Source organism: Athene noctua, chromosome 13, assembly GCF_965140245.1.
Source record: "Athene noctua chromosome 13, bAthNoc1.hap1.1, whole genome shotgun sequence".
Taxonomy (NCBI): domain Eukaryota; kingdom Metazoa; phylum Chordata; class Aves; order Strigiformes; family Strigidae; genus Athene; species Athene noctua.
In genome coordinates, this window is record NC_134049.1 from 21,481,883 (window position 1) to 21,502,518 (window position 20,636).

Below are 20,636 nucleotides of genomic sequence, written 5' to 3' on the forward strand. Positions count from 1 at the left end.
GCCTCCTCTTCTCCAGACTGAACCCCCCCAGTTCCCCCAGCCGCTCCCCAGCAGACCTGTGCTCCAGACCCTGCCCCAGCTCCGTTGCCCTTCTCTGGCCACGCTCGAGTCATTCAATGGCCTTTTTGGGGTGAGGGGCCCAAAACTGAACCCACTCATGGAGGTGCAGCCTCACCAGTGCTGAGCACAGGGGTAAGATCCCTTCCCTGTCCCTGCTGGCCACGCTATTGCTGACACAAGCCAGGATGCCATTGGCCTTCTTGGCCACCTGGGCACACTGCTGGCCCATGTTCAGTCAGCTGTCAGTAACACCCCCCCCCAGGTCCCTCTCTGACCGGCAGCTCTCCAGCCACTCCTCCCCAAGCCTGTTTCAATCTACTCAGAAAGCTGCTGAAGGGAGGGTTTTAGCTTACAGCAAGGTTTTAGCGATGATGGAGGGCAGCAGAAAGCTCGCTGCTAGGGGGGAAAAACAAAAGCATGTGGGGGAAACTGGGTTGAGAAGCCCACAGTGTCCGGGGGTGCAGGGCCATCAGTTATGGGTGGATCCCTGCCTGAGGCAGGGGGCAGCTCCTGGTGACAGAGCCCAGGGAGCATTACAGACCAGGAGTGAAACTTTTCTGACACTATTCGGGGCAGCTGCAGAGAGCTGGCAGGGGGAAAGTGGGTTAGAGACCTGCTGGTTTATTGTCTGAAGCAGAAACATGACAGATCTGGGGCAGCACTTGGCGGGCGGTCCCCAACCCTTCCCAGGATGCTCCCTGGGCATCCCCCCAGTGTAGTCACCTACAAATAACATCAAGAAAGGCAGAGAGCTCTGCCTCACCGACTCCAGGATGTGAAGAGCAACAGCAAGACTTCGCTAAAGCAGCAGAGGCTGTCAGTAAAACATCAAGCATGCTCTAGCACGGAGCTGCCTCCTCACCCCGCCACGGAAACACCCAGCATCGGCTCTCCCACCCTGCGGGCCTGCAGGTTTCACAGCCGGGGCAGTCCCCACCTAAAGTGGTCACGGATTCAAAATGAGAGCGGGGACATGGTATCCTGCCTGGCTTCTGCGGGCCGAGCAGGAAAGCTGGAGCCACAGGGGCAGTTTCAGTGGTCAGCACTCGCACGTTCAGGAGACACACCAGAGAGAAGGGTTAGATGCTGAAGCAATGTCTGTTATAGCTTGTTACAGTTATTTATGTATCTTATTGTAAATGCAAAAGGTGAAGTCACTTAATTCATCATTTCTCAGACATGGATGACAGAGCATGTGATTTGGCATAGTAAGTTTTAGGCTAGCTATAAATGAATTGCACAATATTTAAACCTGATTAAGTACATAATAGGCTCAGCAAAGGATTACTTTTCTCCTTACATTTTATACATATATATATATACACACACACACACACAGAGACAGGCATTTTATCATTAGCTGCATTTTAGTCTTGTCAAGAAACGACTGCCTACTGCAGAGTGACTGAAGTGATATCCTTAAAAAAGGAAACTATTCTTGGTGTGCTTTGCTGGAAAGGAGAAGTTCCTCTTCGGGGTAATTCTCATGGGTAGGAGTCACAGACAAGCATCACCGGACAGCTAGAGGGGCCAGAGGGCCAGGGGCTGGGGACTCGCACAGCTCTGGCTAGCTGTGGGCATAAGCACTGGCACACTGAGCTTGTTGCCTGCAGCAGGCAAGAGATGTTTGAGCCAAGGGACCAGATTAGATTCTGTTTGGGCTGCTTTTCTAGGACTTGGAGAAAAATTTGGCTTATTTAAAGTGCATTTAGAGTCTGAAAAGCATCTCTAAGAAGGAGCTTTCCCTACTCCTGCCCTGCAGCATCCATCAGCTCCCATTTACAAACCCACCTTTTCCAGGGTCTACCAGTCACCTTCCCCGGTTGCCACAGCCCAAAAGGTGTTAGTCTGAGCTCAGCTGCCTCCCACTAAGATGCAAGCCTGACCTCCCCTAACTGGACAGGAAATCAGGGCTGATAGGAGGAGGGATTTCTGCACCAGGAAAATACACGGCCACGTTTCACTGTGCTTTTTAGAAGCACAAGTGAGTGGGAATCCTTCCCACCAGCCTGGAGGTTTCCTAAAGAGCCTTAAATTAGTGCACACCTCAAAAGCTAAGAGGGACAAATCTTGGCCTCGCTATTTACATAGTCTGGTTGTATGTGCTTGCATACAGGCTGGCAAACCTTACCCAAGAATAGGTCCTCTGAGAAATTCTCTGCCAGTTTTATAGCCGCTTTTCAAAGCGGAAGCCTTTAAAAAACTGACTCAGGATGCAGAATCTGGAATGGGACGGTTGTATCCTGCAGGGAAAACCTGTCCTTGCTCCCCAACACGCCCAACACATGCACACGCGCACGCACACACACTGCGCCGGGGCTCCTGCCCACAGTCACGCACAAATACTGGTCTTCCACATCAAAATGTAAACTACTCATTTACAACACCACACACTGAGAGAAGTTGTAGATCCTGAGCCAGGGTGTAGATTAGGAATCTCTTGGCTTCCAGCATATCAACAGCAGGATTGAGGGTTTCTTTTTTTCCCCCTCCATGTTTTTCAAATGCTAAATCAGCCAGCCACCTGCTAGTTAAAAAGCAAAAGAAAAGGGAGAATTCCCTGGATTGCTTGCCCTTGCTGAGACAGTGGCAAGTGGCTGGACACTACCAACTGAAAGAGAAAACTCACACACGTCAGAAACCTGTGGTTCAGGGCTTATTCCAAGAGGGGAGATGGGTGCTGGTTGCTATTTTTATCTTTCCCTTTTGGGGGTGGGTGGGGGGCTTTTGGCTGATGTAGTTCTAACGTACACCTATCACCACAGTAATTAAAAAACCACCACCATACACTATTTCACAGGGAAAAAGAAGACACGTGAACATACACTTACTACCACACACAACAAGAGCCCTGCAGGTCAGCTCAATGGCCTCTTCAAAATGAAAAATAAAGGAGAAAAGAAGAGCTCAAGATGACAACAGGGGGGGAAAAAAAAAAAAAAGGAAAAAACCCCAAAACGATCTCATTACAAAGAACAGGAAAATAAGAACCGTTATGGTACACTCCGACTTTCTCAAATAGCTGCAGAAACTTGGCTCAGCCTTCCTCCTCCTCCTCCTCCCTTCCCCCCCCAGATCTTTCACCCGAGGACAGCGTCCTGCTGCTCACATCTCGTTGGAGTAGGTGTAGTTTGGGGTGGCCGAGTACTGTGTCTCGTGCTGCATCATGGCCCCCTGCGCCGCCCCCATCGCCGCGTTCTGTGCTGCCTGCTGCACGTGGGGGTTCTTCCACGCCCCTGTGGTCCACTCCTCCTGGGCTTTGCTGAAGCTCCCGCCACTCCCTCGGTAAAACTTATGTACCTGAAGCAGGTTGGAGAGAGAAAATCCAGAGGCGTTGAGCGACTGCAGCTCATGCTGACCTTCCAGGGTAGCGGCAAGGGCTCCCTGAAGCAACACGGCACCCCCCTCTCCTCCCATACCATAGTGAGAGCGATGAAGGAGAAGACTGCCATCCCTGTGAACAGGACGGTGGGGATCAGCATCACCACAGCCGACCCCACGTTGGTCCCAAAGAATGAAATCGCTGCAATCCAGCCACTACAAGGAGATGAAAAGAACCGGTTCAATTCAGCAGCTTGGGGCTTTCCCAGCTGGCTCTGCACAGCGCAGCCTGCCAGCACCCCTCCCACCTCCTCAATCCATCCTCCCCAAGGAGAGAAGCTACCAAAGCACCAGCACAAGGAGAGAAGCTACCACGAGGCCACAGCACCAGCACAACGGTGGCTGTCCTTGCACCCAACACGAGAGCAGCATCTTCCTTACCAGACGCCCCAGCCAGGGATTCCCACTGCCTGGATAATGCTGATCACCAGCTGGGCCATGAAGGTGAAGAAGAAGGCCATGAAGCTGAAGGAACTGTCTGTCCTGCAAGGGAAGACTCAGTCACTCCCTCTGCCTCCATCCCCGCTGCACTGCAAGGGAAAGGAGATGCTCCCACATCTCAGACCCTTTCAGGGCAGAAGCAGCTGTGGTTTAGCAAGAGGATGGGGAGAAGCAGAGCTGCCTGCAGACAGCAGGCACCAGAGTAAAACAAAAGGGAGAAACTGTGAGAGGCTGAAGGTGGTGAAGGGGCACCTGGGAAAGTCACGGGGCATCAGACCCTCCCCACGGCTTGGCCAGCTCTGGGCATCAGGTGAGAGGGCATCTGTGTTTGGACACAGATCTCAGCTCACACCACCCTACTGTCAGACTCAACCATGCCGCATGGGGAATAAATGCACCCCAGGTTTTCTAGATTTGGGGATACTGCACTGGGGGCTGACCTCAGCAGCATGGATAATCAATACAAGCACCTCGAGGGCTCATGAAAAAATACAAAAGAAGCCTCAAGGATAGGTGGGAGGGGAGCAAAAGTTGGCACCCCAACTGCATCCTCACCACTCCCCCTTGACGCTGCAGAGGCACAAGCAGGGTGTCTTTGGCATGGTTAGGGCTTTAACCCTCAGGAAATCCCAAAAACCCTTGCTTTGAAGGTTAGAAAGTAAAGCTAAAGGGCTGGACAGAAAGAGCAGAAACTCCCCCATGTATTCAGGCAATGCCCCAAGCTAAGCACTAACTGTTCAGGAAGGAAAACTAACAAAAAACCAAAGAGACCATGAGAAGCCAGGCTCAGGTGTGACCACTTACTTGAAAGCTTTGTAAATAGGTCTAAACCAGCAGACATAGGAGCAGGGCGTAAAGAGAATGAGCCAGAGAATTGCCAGTCCAAAATTAACAGCTCCACCGCCTCCAATCAGCCATGCGAGGCAGCCAACGAGATTCACCGCCAAGGTGATGCTGTTCACTGCAAACACACACACACACACACAGAGGGAGCACAGTAGCGTGTAGGCAAGGACGTCGGTGTGATACGAGAGAAATCCCCGACCCCAGGGATGCCTATGCAGGGCTGGCCTCCAGTGGGTTTGGCCAGCAGTGGGTTACCCTAGCTGGATTTCCCTTAACCTAAATTCAGCTGGCTGAGTCCAGGGAGCATCCCCAGACTGGCTCAGCCAAAGGGGCTCTAACCTCAGCTGAGGAACAGGAGGAAAAAAAAAATGTTGCTCAGAGTTGTAATGTCCTAAGCAAGTCCAGGGCTCATGGGGCTCTGAGGACAGGGAAGAGCCGTATCCTCCCACGGCCAGCAAGTCGGGCCATGTTTTCACCAACAGAAGGAAACTGGAGGAATGGAGGTGAAGCTTTTTCGCTTGTGTTCAGCTACAGTTTCACTGAAGGAGCTTGTGCTAGAGTCCCCCAGGCTTACACACCCTGAGCGGAGAGCCAAAGCCCTGAACTCCCAGCCCCTGCCTCGCCAGTTCAGGGGGGTGGTTGCTTCTCCCACCCCTGCTCAGGGTTAAGCGATACAAGGGCTATTACTATGAAGCCCAGCTTAGCAGACACAGGACAAAGCAGAGAAGGCTCATTTGCATTCTGACGCCTCCGATTTTTGAGAATGATTCATTATTTCAACAAGAATTAAAACCCTCCCACCACCACCCGCAAGAGAGCTGCAGCTGTCAAGAAAGGGAGCTCAGTTGGCCAGGCTGACCGGGCGCTCGCTGCTCCCTAAAGCCCCCAAGGACACTGAGGGGACCTTTCAGCCTCTCTGCGCTTGCGTCTGGCTGGGTGTTTGCGGGGGAGTTGGGGAGAAAATGATCCAGAGAGAAGCTCCAGAGACAGAAACCAACAGACAGGTGACTGGCTCAGAGCTGGTGCTTGTGCTGTGGGAGAGGCTGGAGCAAGAACCAAGCTCTATTAAATTAAACAGAGCAAGAACAGCCACATTGAGATGAAGAGGGAATTTAACACCCCCAAGACAGCTTCTCCAGGGAAGCACAACGGGTTTTTTTTCTACCCCTTCATAGAAAAGCTACCTCCTGGCGTGATGGGGAAAGTCACCCCAGGGTCACCTTCCTAATGGGATGTGGCCCCCACAATCTGGAGCGAGGCATGGCCCCAGGGGTGCCAGCCTGGCACCAGGCCAAAAGCAGAAACTTCTCTAGTGCCAGCTCAGCTCCTCATAACCTGCCTCTAAAGCACAAGGTGCTTCCTGGCACTGATACGCTTCCAAAGTTCAGGGAAAATGCCTGATTAAGGAACTTAAGTTCTTGTAAAAAAAAAACCAAAACAACCCAAAGGTGCCAGCTTGCTCCGAGCTGCACGTAGCAATTAGCATCATCTTCAGTAACATTTTCACATATGTTGGGGTGCAAAGTGTCTCTCCACCTCTTCTCCCCACCCAGGGATTGTAAGGACAAGAGGGAATGGCCTCAAATTGTGCCAGGGCAGGGTCAGGCTGGCTCTGAGGAAGGATTTCTGTGCAGAAGGGGCTGTTGGGCGTTGGAATGGGCTGCCCAGGGCAGGGGGGGAGTCCCTGGGGGGGTTGAAGAGTCGGGCTGACCCAGAGCTGAGGGATCTGGGGGAGGTGGGAACGGTCAGGGTGAGGTTCATGGTTGGACTGGAGGAGCTGCAAGGGCTTTTCTAACCTTGATGATTCTGTGAAGAAAGATCCAGGCTAGTTCAAAGAGTTAGAAGATTGTGACAGCTCTGTTAGCACAGCACGGCACACAGATGCATGCAAGAGGAACAGGCAAGACCCAGCTTTGGGGGAAGCCCTGGGCTCCCCTGTTTCGGGGAGCAGGTACCCTGGCCCTCCAGTCCAAGTGGCATCTCAGCCTCAGGTGGCTGCCAAAAGGCTCACAAGGAGCTTGGGGTGGCAGAGAAAGCCCTTCCCCAGCCCCGCTGTCAAAGCTTGGCAGCTCACTGGTGGGGTGAGACTGGCAGCCAAGCAAGACAAAGAGGGGAGTAAATCCTTCAGCAGGAGGACACAAGGGTGCTGAGCCATCTCCTCCTCACAGCAGGCTTCAGCGGGACGTCAAGGTCACCAACAGCCCTTAGACACTGAGCCAGCTCCACACCTCCATCCTGGAGGCTGGAAGGGCTGAAGCCCAGGGGATGCTGCAGCCCCCATCCCATCCCCAGTGGATTTTAACAGGAGACACCAAGGCCTGGAGGGGCAGAAGGACTTCCCCTGACCTTGATCTGCTTTTTCAACTTCCAGAGGAGCAGCCTTCAGAGAGGCAAACCCACACGAGCCCTTCCCCGCCCAGCAACTCACGCATCCAGAGGTAGTAAAGCCGCTTGGCCATGGTACGGTGCTGCGGTGGGATCTCTGCGTCAAAGTCCTGGTAGAAACACGGCTTCAAGGGGATGAACTTCGGCAGGGGAGGGAAGTTGTTCACTTTTTCTGCAATAAACAGTTTCACCGGCATTGGGTGCTGCACGGAGCTGAATGTAAATCAAGTCTTATTCAGCCCCAAGAACTGATGAGTTTCACGCAGGAATTAAGGATTTCCCCTTGTAATCACCAACCACCCATCCATAAGCATCAAGACAAATTTAGCCCTCAGTGGCCACGTGGATCCTGCAAGCGTGGACACCTGGAACCCCACTGTGGACTAACAAGGGGATATTATGGCCAGTAAAGCCCCAGATGGGCCTCAGAGGTGAGGGGCAGCCCTGCCAGAGACCCTCCGTACCTGCCATGCTGGCACACGCTCAGCCTCTCTGTTCCACAGGAAAAGTAGGGAAAAAAAGCCCTGGGAGCTTTACCAAAGCTGCAGGAAAATGAGAGAAAAAGTGATGTGAAGTGGTCAGGTACCTCCCTGAAGAGCCTTCACCTTTCCCTCCCCTCCAAAACGCTCAAGGACGGCGCTGTAAGAAGACAGTTTGCTTTATTTACACAGACACTCTACATTGTTCACACATGCAGGCTTACCGCTGGCACCTGGCTGGCAGTAGAACAAATCCCAGCTCCTACGGCCCGAGGCTTATGCACCAGTTAAGGTGGAAGATTAGGAGAAGATCCAGAGATGTGGGGCAGGGCGCGGGCTTAACCTCCCACTCCCGACTGACCTACATCCAGCCCCAGGAGAGGGGCCAGGCTGTATGGCAGGGGAAGGGACATGGCCCCATGAGTGATGAGGTAGCTGTGGGCAGTTTGAAATCCGCAAGTTCATTACCTGGCCCAATGCCTTTTTTTTTTTTCCTTTTTTTTTTTTTTTTTTTTTAAATTTTTCTTTTTGCAAAGAGTTCTAGCACAGGGAACTACCTGGCTGTCCCCTGATAACATTGCAGCTCCCATCTCTGCAAGCCCAAGCCAGAAACCAGGACAAAAGGGAGCAGGGAAGTCAGCTGAAAATATCAGCTGGAAAAAAAATAAATCAGTGGTGATTGTCACTAATGAGTCACTTGAGTGCCAGCTTAATGATTACTCATGTCATCTGGCACTTTATGCTGTATCTTGCAGGTGGGAAAGGGGGGGAGCTCAGCATCCCAGGACAGTCCCAGACCATGCCATGCTCAGCCCTATCCCAGCAGTGAAAACTGAGCAAAATTATAGCAAAAAATGAAGAGCTGAGGTTTTAAATATAAGCGTGAAGACTCTGTGTATCCCCACCTGCCTGCGTGGCTCTGCCAGGCGCTGCCTGCGCGTTTTGCCCTCTCCCAGGCTATGCAGGGCAAAGGAATGGCAGCAGCGAACACATTTCTCATGCCATGGGGTCCCAGGGGTCAGTGCTTTGGGCTCCCTGAAGGATTTGGGGCTCTCTGCCAAGGCAGCCCCCCGCTCTCCATCCCAACCAGCACCAAAGACACTGACCAGGCAAAGCAAACCCCCACGGCCCCGCCGGCGTGCTGTCTGCCGACATCCGATGGCAGCCCACGGACGGCTCCATCCCCCGGCGCTATAAATACGAGCTGCCTGCCTGCCTGCGCTCCTGCCTGCGCTCCTGCCTGCGCGCTGACGTCTCCCCAGGCGGCGGCTCGGCGACGCGGCCCCCACGCACGTGTGCCGGGAGCGGGGACACGCGGCCGGGCGTGCCCCCCCATCCCACACCTGCCCTGGCGCTGCAAGAGCCTCGCAAAAACGAGGGGCTTTTGTAAAATCTGGGGAGCTTTTGCAAAATCGGAGGAGAGCTGCAAACTGGGGGAAGGCTTTGCAAAACGGGGGGGTGGGGGGGAAGGCTTTTGCAACGAACCACACGAGTGAAAACACCGAGCAAGAAAGCCTCTGCGGGTGCCGGGGGTGCCAGCCCCGCGGCGCGACGCCCGGGCCCGGCGGGGATAGCTGCCCGTGGGTCTCCACGGGCGAAGGGCCGCGCACCGGGCGCAATGGCGGGGCGGGGGGGGGGGGAGTCGGTTGAGAGGGCGCTCACCCCCCTCCGGGGGAAGCACCCGAGCGGTCCCCCCGCGAGCGGCGCCCCCTCCCCAGGGCCCCGGGACTCACCCCCGCGGCGTGCGCTGCCGTGAGCCGAGTGGAGGCGGCGGGTGGCGGCGGCCGCCCCCCGCCTGGCGCTGCTCCTGCCGCAGCTGCCGCCGGCCCAGGGGCCGCCCCGAGATCTCGCGAGAGCCGCCGCGCCGCTGTCCAGGGTCCTGCTGCCGCCGGCGGGGAGGGGCGGGCCCGGGGCGGGGCCGGGGGCGGGGCCGAGGCAGGGGGCGGGGGCGCTCTGGGGGAGGGCAGGTCCTCTATGGGGCATGGGCATGGTAAACTCCACACGGGCAGGGGAGACACCCTTTAGGGCAGAGGTTACCCTCCCTGGGGCAGGGGAGACACCCTTTGGGGCAGAGGGTACCCATCATGGGGCAGGGGAGACACCCTTTGGGGCAGAGGGTACCCTCCATGGGGCAGGGGAGACACCCTTTGGGGCAGAGGGTACCCATCATGGGGCAGGGGAGACACCCTCTGGGGCAGAGGGTACCCTCCATGGGGCAGGGGAGACATCCTTTAGGGCAGGGGAGACACCCTTTGGGGCAGGGGAGACACCCTTTGGGGCAGAGGGTACCCCTCATGGGGCAGGGGACACCCTCCATGGGGCAGGGGAGACACCCTTTGGGGCAGAGGGTACCCTCTATGGGGCAGGGGAGACACCCTTTGGGGCAGGGGACACCCTCCATGGGGCAGGGGCCCTCGGGGACAGAGCCTGGCAGGGCAGGCAGGCCCGGGTCAGCGCAGCCTGAATGTACCCCAGAGGCTAAACGGAGCTTAAGATCCCACCGGCAGGACCAAATTGAGGGGACCCCACATCCACACCCTTGCTGCGCTCCAGGCCAGGGTCCTGCAGGGCCAGTGTCTGCCCACCCTGCCCTGCTCTCAGCTCTGTGTCACAGCTGCCACACTCTCCAGCATTTCGGGACTATTACTACTTTTTAAACCACCTTATTCATCCTTTAACCAAGTGCAATGGAGCTGCTGCAGCAGCAGGTAACACACCCACACGCAGCTCCCACGTGTGCACGCATGCCTGGGGGCTTTGTGGCATTCATCCTGCCAAAAACACAGGAGCTGCACTCATAGGGCACAAGCTGTTTGCTGTTGTCTGCAAGCAAGGACGAGGAAGTTGGTATTTTAAGGAGAAAACAGTTTAAGAAAACCCAGGCGTGATGCGAGCATGCTGGTGATACAACGGGAGTTATTTCTCCCTCTGGATCACCCCTGGTCCTACTCTCAGGGCTGCTGGAGGAGCTGCCGTGCTGCTGGTTTTCCCCATCTCCCAGCTCAGCTCTGCAGGGTGCCCACTGCAGCATCAGAGTTCCCATGTCACTTTTCCTGAGGGCAGGAAATTTCCCACTGTCCCAGGCAGGTCTGAAGGCACTGTCCCCATCACCCTGCCGGGGTTCCCACAGTGGTCTGCTGCATGCCCAGTGCTGCTCACAGAATCACAGAATCATCTTGGTTGGACAAGACCTTGAAGCTCCTCCAGTCCAACCATGAACCTCACCCTGACCGTTCCCAACTCCCCCAGATCCCTCAGCGCTGGGTCAGCCCGACTCTTCAACCCCTCCAGGGATGGGGACTCCCCCCTGCCCTGGGCAGCCCATTCCAACGCCCAACAGCCCCTTCTGCACAGAAATCCTTCCTAAGTATAAGGTCTAAACCTTCCCTGGCACAATTTGAGGCCCCTCCCTCTTGTTCTCTCGCTTGTTACTTAGTTGAAGAGACTCATTCCCCCCTCTCTGCACCCTCCTTTCAGGGAGCTGTAGAGGGCGATGAGGTCTCCCCTCAGCCTCCTCTTCTCCAGACTGAACCCCCCCAGTTCCCTCAGCCGCTCCCCAGCAGACCTGTGCTCCAGACCCTGCCCCAGCTCCGTTGCCCTTCTCTAGACACATTCGAGTCATTCAATGGCCTTTTTTTAGTGAGGGGCCAAAACCACAGGAACACAGGAATCGAGGTGCAGCCTCACCAGTACTGAGTACAGGGGTCAGATCCCTCCCCTGCCCCTGATGGCCACGCTATTGCTGACACAAGCCAGGATGCCATTGGCCTTCTTGGCCACCTGGGCACACTGCTGGCTCCTGTTCATCCGGCTGTCAATCAACACCCCCAGGTCCCTCTCTGACTGGCAGTAATTAATGGCTTGCACGAAGGACAGAGGGTGTGTTGATTGCTTTCGCCAGAGATGCCGAGATTGGGATGACAAGGGCAGGGGAAGGGAGTGGATTGACTCACAGGTGGTCTAAGACAGGGACAAAAAGCTCCTAAAGGGGACATAAATCCTAAATCAGCCCGAGGACTCCGAGCAACATGAGGAGGATTCTGTCGGCAGTGCTCCTTGTCTTCAGTGTCATCGCAAGGAGCCCTGTGCAGACCACCTGGACCTCTGTGCTTGTGAACATGCTGATGCAATATCACAAAACTGGTTTTATTTGACGGCTAAATTGTCATCCCTTTCCGGGATGCAACCTCGAGTGTCAGCACACCATCATGCTTTGCTGGGCACAGCCTGTCAGCAAGGAGAGTGTCTCACCATGGGAAGGTGCGAAGATCAGGGCAGGGGAGCAGCTAAATCTCTCTGTACACCGGTGAGTCCTGATCACCAAGCACCCTTGGCAGATGAACAGCATCGCTCTGTGGGCAGGCCAGGAAGGAAACCTGGCAGAATCGGGGAAAACACCTACTTCACAGATGGTAAAATAGAAGGAAGCAGGAAAAGAAACATGCCACAGATGACCTCGTATCTGAGGACCCAGCTGTCCTCTCTAAGCACCTTCTGGGTCTTGGCCCCTGAGCCGTTGTTCCCTGCAGAGTGCGGGACCCCCGGGCACCAGCTCCATCCCCGCAGGACAGCAGGGGAAGCGAGGAGAGGGATACGACCAGCCAGGGGAGAAGGGGACGTGGTTGTGGATCCCCACTCTTGCCAAGTGCTGCTGCTCGCCCATGTGTGAGACCTCACGGGGGTGCTCTGAGACCTGGAGTGCAACGCCGGCTCTGCCTGCACCGCCCTGCCCGCAGGCATGGAGCACCCCGGGGATGGGGGGGCGGCCGCAACCCCCACTCCCCAGGGAGGATTTTCTGGCAGACTCAGCTCAGTCCTGATTTCACCACAGATCTGCTGCGAGATCCCACCCTTGGGCCCAGGACCATGGCAACTGCTTTCTGTCCCTTATTTTTTGTCTCTTGAGCTTTCTTTTATCTAGATTTGCTCCCTGTCCGCTTCTCTGCCTGCCTCAAGTCCTCCAGCACCTTCCCATCTCATTGAGACTTTTGGGATGGCAAACTGCAGGGCTGTTCCTTGCCTTTGGCAGCACCACATTTCTATCTGTCTGTAGGCTTCAGAAGAATTAATATTCAGATATCGAACAGATACCTGCTCCCCTTGATCATGGGGGATGTCTGGGAGCCAAGGCAGTAGGGTAACACAGGGGCATGGTAAGAGCCTCAGTGTCCATCCCACACTACCCGAGCAGGGCAGGCTGGGGAGGATGGTCAGGTTCAAACAAGAAAACAGATCAACCAGCAAACTCACAGCAAGCAGACAGGTTCAAAGCCAAGTCATGAAGTTAATCTGCAGGTCAGGGTCAGGGTCAGTCCATGGGTTGGAGTCCAGACCAGCAGAGACCAGACAAAAATAGCTGCAGCTGACCTAAAGACCAGCCACAACAAAGCTTAGATTAGGGCTAAGAGGCCTCATCTGAGCTTTGAGTTCCTGGCCATGGGCAGAATGCAGGTGGGGGGTCACAGGTCAGCACCATTAGGGTTTACTAATGCCCTCAGGGCCTCTACAGTGGTTCCCTGCTCATTCTGCTGGAGCTTTGCAAAGCAACTTGTCCTATAAAAGGTGGGGTTTTTTTTTCCCTTTTACTGTCTTTCTACTCACAATAAGGATTGTCCTGAGCTCTGTCATTTTCTGCTTATGGTAGGGACAAGGGGTTTCTCTTGCTGGCTCAGTTAGTGGAGAGCTGGTGCCACCCTAGGATGCTCCTGGGGTTCCTCTAGCACCTCAAAACAGCTTCTGTACCCTGGAGAGTCTGGGGACACATCCTCTGGTGCTGGCCCTGGGAAGCAGTGGCTCCTGGACCCTGTTTAGGATCAGGGCAGGGCATCCCTGCAGCCGTGGCACCCTGGGGGTCCATCTGCACCCACCCCCTGCCAGGGCTGCAATCAGCTCGGGCATCAGCCTGCTGCTGAGTGCAACGTGATGAGTGCCTGAGACCTGAGCCGGGCCGATGTGACGCAGAGATGGATGGCGGCACCAAGACTTTCCTTGTATCGGATGCTTTGACTTTCCGACCCACTCCCATGCAGAGCCACCTTGGATGAAAGAAAATATGGAGAGAGCAGGTGAAGGACAGGGGCTCAGGTTACTGCTCCTCTCCCGCTGCCCTGCTCTCCATTAGGAATATGTTTCTGGGGTTTTTTTGCCCTTTTCCTAGGCTGGGCATGGCTGCTGTCAGCTTTGCGTCTGTGCTGCCCCTGCAGCCCTCTCCACTCCTCTCTTTTTCTCTGACAAATGGCCTTTCCAAGTTCACATGTCCAGTTGGGTCAGGACCAGGCAAGATAGTCCTACAGGGATGGGGAACCACCCAGGGTTGGGACCCCCAGCCCTGTGGGGTGCCGGCAGCCTGTGGCACTGAGACGTGGGATGCTCAGAGACTGTGATGAGGAAAGGAAGGAAGAAACCAGTCCCTGGGTCCCAGCGTGACCAGAGTGGATGCTCAGGGAGGACAGACAGATGATACGCAGGGTGTAATTGCTTTATTCCTACTTTTTCCTCCATTCCTGCCTTTACAGATTGCCTCTTCTCCATTTTAAACAGCTCCCTATTCTCTTTCCCAGTGGTGCCCCCATGGTTGGGGCTGTCTGTGCCTCATCCTCACTCTCCCACCCTGCTGTTCATGCTCTTCACTGCTGCTGAGCTTATTTCAGCTATTCCTTTGCTTGGAATAACCGATCCACTCTGTTGTGCTCCAACAAATACGCTGATAATGGCTTCAGCGGGTAATTAGCAATGGAGTTGCTAATAATGCATTTCATTTACATTTTAAGCACTGCAAAGGGAAAGCAAGACCCTGTCATTAACTCCCCCTCCCTATCCCCCGCTGCTGCAGCCTTTGCCTTAGGGGGGAGCGCACCCTCCGCAGCCCTTTGAGGGCTGCAGAAAGCCTTGGCTGTGATTGCACCTCGTCTGCCTCCATTTTGGAGGCTGCAATAAGCAGAGTTTGTTAAGCAGCAATTAGAGGCAGCGGGGGAGAAACCGCTGCCGCTTCCATCATCTGATGGGTAGCAAAGGCACCCCAACGCCATGAAAAATGGGTCACGGGAGGCAGGAGCTGTTCCTGGGCCAGGAAAGCAGGGTTGGATGGTTCACCCAGCACCAGGGATTCATCGGGCTGCAGGCTTGGCACTGAGCAGCCCTGGCTCACCAGGAACCCTGGCACTGTTGGTCTGTGGTGGCCACATAACCCTCCTGTGCTGCCCGTGGCTGTTTGCACACCTGAATAACGACTCGAAGGGGTTTCTCAGCTCCCTCGACTGCACATGCTCTGCAAATGGTTGCTACAATCCTTCCTGATTATTTTCCCAGGGTTTTAGCATCTTTTGAAGGCAGCAATTTCCCTGAGATGCTTAATCTGCTCCTGCCTGCCTGAGGAAGGAGCCAAGGGCCTTCTGCAAGGATGCCACAAATAGTCTTCAAGCGGAAAGGAGAAAAAATGACGTTGTTTTGTCTCATACAAGAGAGGGATTCATGGTGGAAGCACAGCAACGAGGCATGCTCACTACCGCAGAGCACTGGGCGGGACTTGGGGGATGTTCAAAGCCTGAATCCATCGCCGGTGCTGGGGGTGAGCCTGGGAGCGTCGCGTGCCCTGCCTCAGTTTCCCCCTCTGCACTGAAAGGGCCTCATGGGCTGTTAGCTGCATCGGGAAAAGGTGCTCTCCATCCCCTTGGGTTTTCCAGCGTAGTGGGGCACCGCTCTTTGATGGAGCAACTCATCCCACGTGGGTGAGACACTGGGGCTTTCCTCCCATCATCCACAGACACACCTGGACTCCAGTCTGGTGGCTGGATCAAGGGGTGTCCCATACCCACCCCCCACTTAGGGCAGCGGTACCCAGAGAAAGCTGCTTTGGGGACCTCAGGGATGCAGGGGTTCACCCCAGCCGGGAGGGGATGGCTGCATCCTGCCTTGCCACAGCCTTCACCTCCGTGGGCATTGGATCGATTGATTTATTTATTTATGTATTTTTTCAAGCCCTGCTCGGAGTGAAAACAATCCAGGGGCCTCCAGAGGCCGATAAGATTTGACTGCAAGTCAATACTCGGCATGTCTTTCCACTGTGCAATGATCCCCCAGCCAGCAGGGCGGGAGGCTGGGGGGTGCCAGGGGCGGGCAGGGGACAGGCAGGTGACAGGGGCAGGCAGAGGGCCAGCCTGGGGCAGGGACATCGCCTCTGCCCGGGGAAGGGATTAGGGGCAGAAAGGGGAGATTTTCTGGCCTGCAATAGGTAACTCCTGGGGTGTATTGCCGGGGGCTCAGGCAGTAAATACAACGGTGACCCCACGGCAGGCAGCTCCCTGTTGGGGACATGGAGATGAGCAAGGGACAGGGTCTGGGCAAGCAGCGGGGAGAAGGACGGATGGGGAAGGAGGAGTAGAGAGAGAAATCACCCGTGAAAACCGGCTCTGCCGTGACATCTGCTCCTTGGGGCTTTTGGGACGGGGACGTTTTCCTGTGGGGAGAGCCAGGGCTGAGGCTGCGGGGTATCGGGGGGAGCAGAGCCCCAGCATGCTCAGTGCACACCTCAGCTCCACAGCCGCTCGGCAGGCAGCCGTGCACGGCCGCGATGCCATCTGCCAGGACTTCTCCTGCCTCCGGGTCCCAGGGCTGAAGTAGTATCTCTGAGGGCTCATAAGGATTGAGGTGAGGCTGCTAGCTTTCCCGAAGTACCTCCTGCATCTCTGTGCCATCCCCGGGTGCCGCGTGGCCAGGACTCCTCATCCCTCTGGGGATGCTGCCGGCAAGAGGGTGCAGGGGAGGCAGGCCGGCAGGCCGGCAGGCAGGGAGGCTGACATTCCCAGTTAGCAGTTGGTGTCCTTGAGCGGAGAAAACACCGAGAAGGGACCAGGTTCTCTTTAAGGGGGCAGGACTCCGGCAGCATCATGAAGGCAAGAGTGAGCTGCTCCCTCTGCCTTCTACCTTCCCTTCCCTTCCCTGCCTGCTGCTTCCCTGCCTGCATGCTCCCGGCCGGGGACCAGGGCTCCCTGCCCACCCCTCTGCCTTCCCTGGCTCTCCGTGCTGGGCAGGGATGAAAGCAGAAGCTGGGCGCTGGGATGGGAGGCTGAGCGAGGGGAGGAGGAGGAGGAGGGGAGGAAGGGGAGGGAGAGGGGGAGGATCTGCTAATTACACAGAACAGCTCTGGGGGCTGCTGAAGTCCAGAATGAAGCAAAGAGCAGCAGAAGCGAGTGCTGCAGCGGGAGCGGAGGAGCCCAAGCACCCCCAAGAGCTGGAGCTGGCCGTTGCCCCACCGGCAGCAACCAGGGGCACCCAGGGGATCCTACAGCCCTGTCCCCACCGGGGGACAGCCTCTGGCACAGTCACCGAGCCTGCTGCCGGCTCCTCTGCAGCCAGCCCTGGGCGAAGAGAGGGAAAGGGCTGGTGGTCCCAGGGACGCAGGGTTAAACTCAGTCCTCCTGCGGGCTGAGCTGGAGGGCAGCAGAGTCAGCCCTGCCATGGTCCTGGGGGGCTAGGAGCCCCAGCAGATCCACCGGCAAGGGGTGAAGGATGGCTGCTGAAGGAGAGAGAGCCAAGCCCGTCACCCAGTCCAGGATGGAGAACTTCCGAAAGGTGAGGACGTCAGAGGAGGAGAGCCCACTGCCCTTCCCCGACCTGCCCCCAGACGTGGTGGAGATGAAGGTGAAGGAGGGCAGCAAGATCAGGAACCTGATGAACTTTGCCATGGCCCAGATGGAGCTGAAGGGCAGCCGGCAGATCATCTTCAGTGGCTGCGGCAGGGCAGTCACCAAGACCATCACCTGTGTGGAGATCATGAAGCGGAAGCTGGGAGGTCTTCACCAGGTCACCAAGGTACGCTACAAAACCTTGCTGGAGGTCTGGGAGAACCAGGACCCACTGCCCGGTGGCCCAGCACAGAACCTGACCGTCCACAAGAACGTCCCCTCCATCTGCATCCTGCTCTCCCGAGACCCCCTGGATCCCACCCAGACGGGCTACCAGCCCCCGGAGCCCCGGTATGGGTCGGGGACGCAGCTCGACAACACAGAAGACACATCGGGCTCCTCCACCAAGGGGCTGAAGCGGCCCCTGCCACCTCCCCACGAGGAGCTGCTGACCAAGAAGTTCCAGGTACAGGTACCCGACAACCCGAGCGGCTCGGGGACCACCGACCACCAGCCGGACCACCAGCACTGACCCCACCGCCTCCCATGCCGGCCAGCCGTGTGCCGGGTATATAGGCAGGAATATGCCCTCTCCATAAGCAGGAGATTATACACTGGAAAAACTCCGGGGGTATTTTAGTTGCTTTGCTGTGGATAAAGGCAGTGCGAAGCCTGCATCATGCTTGCTCCAGGGTCAGCAATGTGCTGCAGGGTCCCCCCAACGCACCCCCACTCGCTGCCGCTGCACCAGCTGATCCTTATGCACGGGGACTTGCTGCAGGGGGGGGGACACATCTTGTCCCCAGATTTGGGTGAGGCTTAAAGGGTTAAACCTGCCAGCTCTTGGTTACAGATTGAAGCAGGGGAGGGTGTGTTGGGGGGAGCTGCTGACCCCGCATTCGGCCACCCAGGGGCAATGCCACCACCAGCTATGCTTCTGCTCCCACGGAGGCAGAGCACCCGTCACCTTTCACCGAGGGGTGCCTGGACCGGGGAAGTCGGCTGCACATCATCGCTCTCCATTGCGATGTCTCAGCCATCAGGAGACAGTTTTGCCCCAAGCTCATTGGAGTAAAGCCTTCATTATCAAAACCGCTTCAATTACACCCGGCAAGGATCTGTCAGGTTTATTAATGCCAGGCTCAGCGCCATGATTCATCCCGAATAAAACACAAAAACAAGCAGACAGGTCGCTCCCTCCCTGTGCCCGTGGAGCTGAGCGCTGCACTGCTTACCTGTGGGGCAGCAGAGGAAAATAAAGCAATCCTTCTTCTTCTTCCCTCATCAGATATTCAGGTCTTTGCTCTCCTGGAGGTGTTTGTAGGGTCTGGAGCTGGGGTGAAGCCCCAATATCGGGAGCTGGTGGCAGTGGGAGCATTAGGCGGGCTGTTGTGGTGGCTGGATGTGGTGCCTGACGTGGGATGGGGAGGTTTTGAGGTCATGGGCTTGGCTGGAGAGCCCTCACTGTGGGCTGGCTCCCTGCAGAAGCCCTTTGGAGCTTCTTCCAGGGTGGAAAGGGAAATGGATGGAAAATAAAAGCTCTTTGGAAACAGCTGAAATATGTCTATGGGAAAATGGGGGGATCATGGTGGGTGCTGACCATGGCACCAATCAGCACATCAAGGGCTGCTGCCAACCCAGGACAAGGGGATCCCAGACAAAATGGGTGAGATGGGATTGGGTCCTCCTGTGTGCCCCAGCAGCAGCCCGGACCCACCCGCACAGCAGAGCCTGGCAAAGCCCCCCTGGCTGGCACAGCGGGGACCGAGGCAATGTGGGGAGGGCAGGGGATGGGTTATGGGAGTCCAAGCAAGCCCCAATCCACCTGGTTCCCCTTGACCCAGCTCGGGCAGCCCCCGGGTACACCACGGGATGAATTAAATTGGTATTAATGAGTGTACCCTTCCCAAAAGCCAGCCGGGAGGGATGCTCCAGCTGCAGCCACCTTATCTCCCCGCTTCGCTCCTGCTCTCGGGGACAGCAAGCATCCCCTCTTTTGTCAAGGGCTTGCTTGGCAAGCGCTTCGCTTGGCTGGGAGCAGGAATGAAAGGAAACCAGGGGAGTGAGGAGGAGGAGGAAGCAGGGATCTGTTTTGTTTGGCAATGACCTTGTTATCTCCCTCAGCAGGCAGCTGCTCCTCCGGGCCAGAGGCTTGTGCTTATCTGCCCTGCCACAGATTGATTCACTTCACTTATCTGCCACCATGTAGTTGAATAGTAATCTCCAACTGTTATATTTTTATGGTTATTTTTTGTGGGTTTGGGGCTGGGAAAGCTTTGGGCTCTATCCTACCCAGCAATCGCTCTTCCCAGACTCTCATCCTCAGTTCAAGTTCAACCTTCTGCCCCACACACAAGCCAGAGCACCAGGTATGGGCTCCTACCCCAAATGTACTTAAAAATCATGCTAATAAATAAAACTCTCCATAAACACTCCAATCAGAGCCTAAAGACTGTCACAGCTACTCCGAGAAGTAACAGCCCTTCACCTCCCCAACCATGGCCCACTGCTGCCATCTCACATTGCTCCCAGCAAGGAAAGGAAGGAAAAAAAAAAAACAAAAACAAAAAACCCACACTCATTTCTCATTATTTTGTTATGTGCAAAATTCTTTTTAATTGATTTTATATGCAGGCAATTTCCAGCCTTGGAAGCAAGAGGAGCCTTGGGATTTTGCAATTCTCACTTTGCTGGCTGTGGACCAAGGATTTCCTGCGTGAAAAAAATGATTAAAATAAAAACAAGACTAACCCAAAACATGAAGCATTTAAAATAGCATGATGGCATCTGTCTCCACAGAGCCCTAAAGGAACACAGCAAGCAAAGTTATCATGATCATCTTGTGCTGCACTGCCAAGGCACAACCCCAGGCACCAGCAAAGAGGAATTTTTGGGGTGATTTTGTGAGCCCAGCGGCACCCTGTGGAGCGGCCCAAGAGCCAGTGGCCGGGTCAGCCAGATGGGCACAAGGGGTGCCAGGGGCTGAGGGCAGCGCCCTGCCCGCAGGGTCCGGGAGGTTTGGGGTTGTGCCGGGGCAGAGCCCCAGAGAACCTCGGAGAGCTGCCGGGTACTGCAGGCAGAGCCAGGCTGGGCCCCTCTTTCCCCTCTCCAGGATGAACTCAGGCGATTCTTCCTTGCTAGAGCTGGCAGCAACACGAGCCGGGACCGGGGAGGGGCCCCCTCGCTTCCCTGCGGCCCCAACCGCGCCGTGAGTTGGGCTGCGGGGCTGCCAGGCCGCGGGACAGAAGCCAGCCCCCAGAGGCGCAGCCCCCAGGGCTCGCCGGAGGCGGCCGCTCGCCCGGCGGCAGCACCTGCCAGCCGGATCCCCCTCCCTGCGTCCCCGCCACAAAATGGCGGCCAGCCCCGCCCCGCCCCGCGGGCGACGCGCTAAGCCCCGCCCCCTGCGGCCTTCCCGCCGTTA

At 56.3% G+C, this 20,636-nt stretch overlaps 2 protein-coding genes across 2 annotated transcripts; one reads left to right on the forward strand and one right to left on the reverse strand.

Moving 5' to 3' along the window:
• Nucleotides 1-729: 729 nt before the first annotated feature.
• SCAMP5 (secretory carrier membrane protein 5) lies at nucleotides 730-9,456 on the reverse strand. Its single transcript, XM_074917240.1, has 7 exons — nucleotides 9,326-9,456; nucleotides 7,578-7,655; nucleotides 7,157-7,285; nucleotides 4,687-4,843; nucleotides 3,823-3,924; nucleotides 3,480-3,597; nucleotides 730-3,360 (listed from the first exon to the last, which is right to left on the reverse strand). The coding sequence occupies exons 2-7, from the start codon at nucleotides 7,582-7,584 to the stop codon at nucleotides 3,166-3,168; spliced, it is 708 nt and encodes a 235-aa protein (XP_074773341.1). The 5' UTR covers nucleotides 7,585-7,655; nucleotides 9,326-9,456; the 3' UTR covers nucleotides 730-3,165.
• Nucleotides 9,457-16,737: 7,281 nt separating this feature from the next.
• RPP25 (ribonuclease P/MRP subunit p25) lies at nucleotides 16,738-18,922 on the forward strand. The gene has a single exon (XM_074917226.1). The coding sequence runs from the start codon at nucleotides 17,100-17,102 to the stop codon at nucleotides 17,745-17,747; it is 648 nt and encodes a 215-aa protein (XP_074773327.1). The 5' UTR covers nucleotides 16,738-17,099; the 3' UTR covers nucleotides 17,748-18,922.
• Nucleotides 18,923-20,636: the final 1,714 nt, after the last annotated feature.

Bases quoted from the DNA above. Each gene is read 5' to 3' on its own strand.
- RPP25 (XM_074917226.1), top strand. From the start codon at position 17,100: ATGGCTGCTGAAGGAGAGAGAGCCAAGCCCGTCACCCAGTCCAGGATG.
- SCAMP5 (XM_074917240.1), bottom strand. The intron at 4,844-7,156 runs GTGAGTTGCTGG...GTGTGTTTGCAG, and splicing joins GCTTTACTACCTCTGGATGC to TGAACAGCATCACCTTGGCG. The intron at 3,925-4,686 runs GTAAGTGGTCAC...CTTCCCTTGCAG, and splicing joins CCTATTTACAAAGCTTTCAA to GACAGACAGTTCCTTCAGCT.